General features: G+C 39.0%; 1 protein-coding gene across 1 annotated transcript in view; it reads right to left on the reverse strand.

Annotated features, from left to right (window-relative positions):
- LOC123513879 (nucleosome-remodeling factor subunit NURF301-like) overlaps positions 1 to 5,868 on the reverse strand; it is a 27,227-nt gene extending 21,359 nt beyond the window's left edge. The window contains 3 exon segments of the mRNA XM_045271362.1: positions 446 to 1,022; positions 1,025 to 2,390; positions 5,722 to 5,868. Coding sequence (XP_045127297.1) covers positions 446 to 1,022; positions 1,025 to 1,322 — 875 coding nt within the window. The 5' untranslated portion in view covers positions 1,323 to 2,390; positions 5,722 to 5,868.
- Between the last annotated feature and the right edge of the window lie 1,370 nt (positions 5,869 to 7,238).

Raw genomic sequence — 7,238 nt, forward strand, 5'->3', positions numbered from 1 at the left:
TCTCCTTTCACGTGTAGCCCCTGTTCACTGTTCAGTGTTCACCTAGCAGTGAGTAGGTGCGGGATGTAAATGGAGGAGTTGTGACCTTGTTGTTCCGGTGTGTGGTGTGTGCCTGGTCTCAGACCTATCCCAAGATCGGAAATAATGAGCTCTGAGCTCGTTCCGTAGGGTAACGTCTGGCTGTCTCGTCAGAGACTGCACCAGATCAAAAACAGTGAAACACACACACAGCCACATACATACATACATAGCTCTCTCTCTCTCTCAATTTTCCCATGTCACACTACACACACACACACACACACACACACACACACACACACACACACACACACAGCCACATACATACATACATACATAGCTCTCTCTCTCTCTCTCTCTCTCTCAATTTTCCCATGTCACACACACACACACACACACACACACACACACACAGACCCCATACCTGTTTTCCAGCGACGTGAATGGGTAGTTACAGTTGTTTAGGATGGACAGCGGCACTCTGAACTCAGCATCACTCTGCAAATACAGCCTCAGACTCTCCGGCCAGGTCAGCGCGTCGATAAAATACAGGATCACATTTATCGAGTCTTTCTGATCAAGGGGGCCAAAGTGGGTCTGCTGTGAATCCTCCTCGCGAATGAGTGCCTTTAATAGTGCCATGTGGATCTCCGCCAGCAATGCACTCTGCTCCTCGGCCACCAACGCTGCGGAAAAGTCCTCAAATCGCATTGGGGATAGACGCACCAGAGTTCGAAAATGCCGTAGGACTTCATAAATACCAACAGCGCGAAGGACGTGCGACCGAGGCAGCAGGAGGTCATCTGAGGACTTAGGGAGGTCTAGTGGCGGGTACTGGCGGTCCTGCAGCCACACTGGGATTGGCGTTGGGGGTCTAGACGGCGGCTGAAAGGAGAGAGGTGTCCCCGGAGCCCCAGAGTGAGATGTTCCATAACTTGAGACCGATTCCTCCCCGTCAGTTAAAAAATCTTCGTGGTCATCGTCGCGTGTGTCGTCACCGCTTGCACTTTATAGTCGCTCTCCTCCTCCGCGTCCTCCATCTCAAAATCCGAGCCATATAAATATTCCGACTCGCGATCGTCGACATCGAGATTATAGCCACGTTTATTTTTCTTCCGTTCTTCGCCGCCGCCGTTGGGTGAAGTGGAACGGGTGGAGTGGTTGCTGTCATCGTCATTCTCCGTCAAATACCGCGGTTTTTTAATGACGCGGGTTATGCTGTTACGCATCTTAAGCTCCGACGCGTAACTCAGCATTGGGGTCGACCGCGGGCGCCCTCGTTTCCGCCGGCGCTCCGACATCTTCCCTGCCTCCTCCTCCTCCTCCTCCTCCTCTTCTTGTACGCGGTTAGGTTAGGTTATTCCACATGTTCGCCGTTCTGACATTGTGTTCGTTTGTTTGTTAGTGTTTTCCTTCTTGTTTTTGTTTTGCTTCTTTTATTGTTGTTTTTCTCTCATTTCTTTGTTTTGTGTTACTTTTTCTTCACTTTATCTTCTTCTTCTTCTTCTTCTTCTCTTTTCTTATCTATTTATCTATTTTTGTTCTCCTGTTTGTTTTAATTCTTCTTCTTCTTCTTCTTCTTCTTCCTTCAGTTCAGCCTAAGCCTATTTTTTTAATCTTTTTTTTTCAACTTCCACACAAAATAAATAGTTCTTGTTATTCTTGACTTCACTTCACATTTTTAGGCATTTTGTGTCAGTAGGCCTAAAAAAAAAATTCAGGATCTTTTCAAATTTTTCAAGGCCTCTATTATTCTCACTCGATTTAATTTTTTTGCATTTTTTCAGTTCATAGGCCTAAATTTTTGGGGTATCTTCACATCCACTCAAGAATTTAGACTCGTTTTTCATTTATAGGCCTAAATTTTCCACTTTTTACATTTTCCAGGAAACTTACACATTTAAATAATTTTCCGGGTTCTGTTAGGTTAAGTTAGGTCTACAAATCTCTGAATAGGCTGTCTCTGGTGTCTATAGGCCCGAGGGAATCTTTAAACACTCATTAATTATCTGCTCTTCTCCTCTCCAGCATAAAACGGGTCTATTTAATTAGGTCAGGTCTATAAGTTTCTGAATAGGCTGTCTCTGGTGTCTATAGGCCTAAGGGAATCTCAAAACACACTCGTTAACTCTTTGCTCTTCTCTCTCCACTATAACACGGGTCTATTCAGGTTAGATTTATAGGCCTCTACTTTTTTCCTTGTCTATTTTTTTTTTGCCAGCAAGTTATGTCTAAAAAAAATTATTCCCCCTTTTTTCCAATTTTTTTCTCAACATACACACATCTCATAGGCCTAAAAGTGTGTGTGTGTGTGTGTGTGTTGTTGGTTATTGCACTGCTTCTTGAAATTTTCCATTTAGACCTAGACACTGCAAAGAAAATGGGGAAATGAAAGGGTTTAGTAGGCATATGGCTGAAATAAATTTGTTTTCTTCAGTATTTGCTAGAGAGAGAGAGAGAGAGAGAGAGAGAGAGAGAGAGAGAGAGAGAGAGAGAGAGAGAGAGAGAGAGAGAGAGAGAGAGAGAGAGAGACAGAGAAAATTGATAGGCCTATAAATGAAATGTTAGTTTTTTTTTCAATATTTGCTAATTTATAAGCCTAAATGTTTAAATTCTTTCTTAAATAGACCTAGGCAATGAAAAAATGAAAAATGAAAGGGTTTAGTAGGCCTATACAAAAAAATAAATGTTTTCTTCAATATTTGCTAGTGTTTATAAGCCTAAATGTTGAAATTCTTGGTTAAATAGACCTAGGGAATGAGAAATAAAAAATAAAAGGGTTAGTAGGCCTATATGTGAAATAAATTAGTTTCCTTCAATATTCACTAAGCCTAAATGTAAAAAAAGAAAAGAAAAAAAAATAAATAAATTGGTAGGCCTATAAATGAAATAAATTATTTTTTTCTTCAATGTTCACTAGTGTTTATAGCCTAAATGTTTAAAATCTTCCTTAACCCCTTCAGTACTGGGATACATTTTTACCTTGAGTTTTGTTTACCATTAGACCATTTTTATTGATATTAGGAAGATTAATGGCCACAGTCTTCACTATTTTAACCCCTTCAGTACTGGGACACATTTTTACCTTGAGTTTTGTGTGCCATTAGACCATATTGTTGGCATTAATTAGCAAGGGTGTATGGAGGTCAGAAGATTAATGGCCACAGTCTTCACTATTTTAACCCATTCAATATTGGGACACATTTTTACCTTGAGTTTTGTGTACCATTAGACCATTTTATTGACATTAGCAAGGGTGTATGGAGGGCAGAAGATTAATGGTCACAGTCTTCACTATTTTAATCCCCCACATGAGTTGGTGAAGCTGTAGAAAGTCACCAAATAGTCACCAGATGGAATATGGAGACTCATGTTTTTTAAGGGCATTTTAAGACAGTTTGACATGATTTTAGGACATTTTAAGATAGTTTGGTATGTTTTTAAAGCATTTTAAGATAGTTTGACTATGACTGAACCATTTTATTGACATTAGCAAAGGTGTATGGAGGTCAGAAGATTAATGGCCACAGTCTTCACTATTTTAACCCCCCACATGAGTTGGTGAAGCTGTAGAAAGTCACCAAATAGTCACCACAAGGAATAGGGAAACACGTCATGCTACTGAAGGGGTTAATGAGAACCAGGCAAGACTGAACGTTAGGAAATACTGCAAAAATAACCCAAAAAATACACACTGTTGTAATAAACAGTAGAAGGAGCCTCAGAAACACTGCCGTTAGTACAAGGTCAGGTTAGATTAGATTAGGTTAGGTTAAACTCAAAATTCTGCAGTATTACCATTAAATCTACAGGTAACTCTTGATTTATGCGTGTTTAATTTACGCTTTTTTGTTAATACGCACCAGAAAAAAAAAATTATAATAAATGTCTTAAAATGGCCTAAAAACATGCCAAACTGTCTTAAAATGTCCTAAAAAAACATGAGTCTCCATATTCCTTGTGGTGACTATTTGGTGACTTTCTACAGCTTCACAAACTCATGTGGGGGATTAAAATAGTGAAGACTGTAGCCATTAATCTTCTGCCCTCCATATTCCCTTGCTAATCTCAATAAAATAGTCTAATGGTAGTCAAACTGTCTTAAAATACCATAAAAACATGCCAAAATGTCTTAAAATGCTCTCAAAACATGCCAAAATGCTGTAAATGCCTTCAAAACATGCCAAATTGTCTTAAAATGTCCTAAAATAACATGTCTCCATATTCCTTGTGGTGACTATTTGGTGACTTTCTACAGCTTCACAAACTCATGCCGGGGGTTAGAATAGTGAAGACTGGCCATTAATCTTCTGACTTCCAAAGACCCTTGCTAATGTCACTAACACGGTCTAATGGTAGCCAAACTGTCTTAAAATACCTTAAAATGCCAAAATGTCTTAAAATGCTCTAAACCATGGCAAACCCTTAAAATGCCATAAAAAACATTCCAAATTGTCTTAATATGGCTTAAAAATATGCCAAACTCATAAAATGTTCTAAAAATAAGCCAAACTCTTAAAATGCCCTAAAATCATGCTAAGCTTTCTTACAATACCCTAAAACATGCTAGAATGTCTTAAAATGACCTGAACCATGCTAAATTGTTAAAATGCCCTAAAAACATGCCAAATTGTCTTAAAATACCCTAAAAACATGCCAAATTGTCTTAAAATACCCTAAAAACATGCCAAATTGTCTTAAAATGCCCTAAAAACATGCCAAATTGTCTTAAAATGCCCTAAAACATGCCAAACTGTCTTTAAATGCCCTAAAAACATGCTAAATTCACTCACTCACTCTCTCTTTCTCTCTGTTTATCATTTTCTATCTTATTCATCTTTTCTATCTTCGTTTATTGCACTTCTCCCTCTCCCAATTCTTCTTCCTCCTCCTCCTCTTCTCTCCTTTATTTGTTTTCCTTCTTCCTCTATTTACTCTGTTTGTTTATTCATTTATTCGTTTCTACTTTATCTCTCTCTCTTTCTTTATCCGTGTTTGTTTTGATTCACTCTTTCGTTATTATTCTCTATCTCTCTCTCTAATTAACACGTCTATATATATCTCTCTCTCTCTCTCTCTACCTGTCTGTCTCTCGTGATTCTCTCTTTCTCTAATTATTACGTTCCTCTCTCTATCTTTCTTTCGTGATTCTGTCTCTCACTCTCTCTCACTGTTAATCACTCTCTCTCTCTCTCTCTCGTTATCTCTCTCTCTCTCTCTCTGTCTCATTATTACGTCTCTCTCTTTTTCGTGACCTATCTCTCTCTCACTTTTTTTTCTGTCTCTCATTATCTCCCTCTCTCTCTTTCTCTCTTCCAGGTTATCAGGTCTACGCCTTTTCCCTCATTCGCTTGTGTTTTTGTTTTTTTCTTGTTTTTCTGCATTTCTTCTTCACTCTTGTTTTCTTCCTTGTCACTCTGAACCACCTCACACTTACCAGGGGGGTATTTCAGCCGCCCCCTGCTTGTTTCCCCCCCAGGCCGCCCCCCACGAGTCCCCAGGGTGGGCAGGGGAGGTCAACAAGCGATACACACAAACACACACACACACTCACGCTTATCTCACACTTCTCCACAATTTCCAAACAAACAAACTCGTCGGCCATTTTCCCTCACAAGGTCACTTTTCACGGCTTATTCCCCCCGCCATGTCCGCTATTTTGGGCTTATTTGGTAGTTTCCGCTCTATTTTCCCCCTTACCGACTGCGCCGAGGAATATCTGCAGCCATTTCCAGCTATGGAGCCAAACAACGCGTCATTTGGCGCGAAAAACTGGCTGGGGTGTCGGCCATGTTGACCTTCTCGGCGGGGTTTGGAAGGAGCGCTCTGATTGGTTCACGCTCAGCCTCAACAGCCAATCAGCGCCCACCTCTCATCTAAAGTCCTTCTCAATATTTTTTCTAATGCATTTTGTCCAATTTTTGTTTCATGTTTTTATTCTTTTTATTTTTGTAAGTGTTTTTTTTATATTTTTATTTTGGTTTTTGGGGTGTTTTTGTTTTGTATTCACCCTGATTGGTTGCTTCCCTCCCCGCCATGACACCTTCGCTTTTGAAATTTTTGTGTTGATTTTGTGGTTTCCGTCATTCATACAACAATATTTTCAATAATGATGTTTTTTATAGTGATAAATTATGGGTATCAATATTCAGTACTTTGGAGGGTGGTATATATGGGATTAAAAGATGTTTACAAACAATATGTCGTTACCTATATTTCTTATTTCAAGCACTAATATTTCCAATGATGGCGTTTTCATAGTATTAATTTATATATTTCAATATCTAATAGCCTAGAGGGTGGTACGTGTGGGATATAAGGTTATCTAGTAATATATGACAAACTGGTGGTTATTCAATATAAAGCAGCTTACTAAATGCTTCGCTGCTGTCCAGATAACGTGATTTATTTGTGGTAAATATATCACGCCATTGCAGTGATCTGGCGGCATTATGAAAGGTTATATTTAAGAATTTGTGTTATTTGTTGTCACTGCGCATCTAGGCACTCATCGCTCCACAAAAAGGATGTAGATAAAATAAATTAAATAATAAATATTCTCTTAATTGGGCATTACAGATACAAACCTTTAGGAAAAATCAATCCATTATTTTTTCTGCCATTAATTTATCAATACTTAGAGGTTGCATTCACTCCTTGCTCTTGCCTTGCTGTCAAAGAAAATGAAAGAAAACGGCGACTTTTTTATGGGTAACTACATACAGGTAAGGACTTATCTGAGCGTGGCCACCAGAACCACCTACTGTCACTCTCTTTACAGTAAACCATTAGCTCATTTTAAACCTTATACTCATTGTTGGGCTTATTTGACGGAAAGTAGACGATCAGACAGGCAGACAGACACACACAAACATGCATGGTTAATTCAAGACATACGTATAGACATTTCACTCTGGTTTTCTGTAGCTACGATTTTGTTGACTACGTACATTCTTTATAAGCCAGAACACATTTTTTGTCTATTTTTCTTCTTTTATTTGTTTATGTGTGTGTTTTACCGAATCATTTGTTTTTTTTAGTCACCAAATTCATCTCACACACACACACACACACACACACACACACACACAGAAATAGCATACAAAACACACACACACACACACACAGAAAAAGAGAAAAAGCATACAAGTCTCTCTCTCTCTGTCTCTCACACACACACACAGCATACACACAGCATGGGTGAATCAAACAGCACA

Source organism: Portunus trituberculatus, chromosome 1 (assembly GCF_017591435.1).
Source record: "Portunus trituberculatus isolate SZX2019 chromosome 1, ASM1759143v1, whole genome shotgun sequence".
In the NCBI taxonomy this organism is placed as follows: Eukaryota; Metazoa; Arthropoda; class Malacostraca; order Decapoda; family Portunidae; genus Portunus; species Portunus trituberculatus.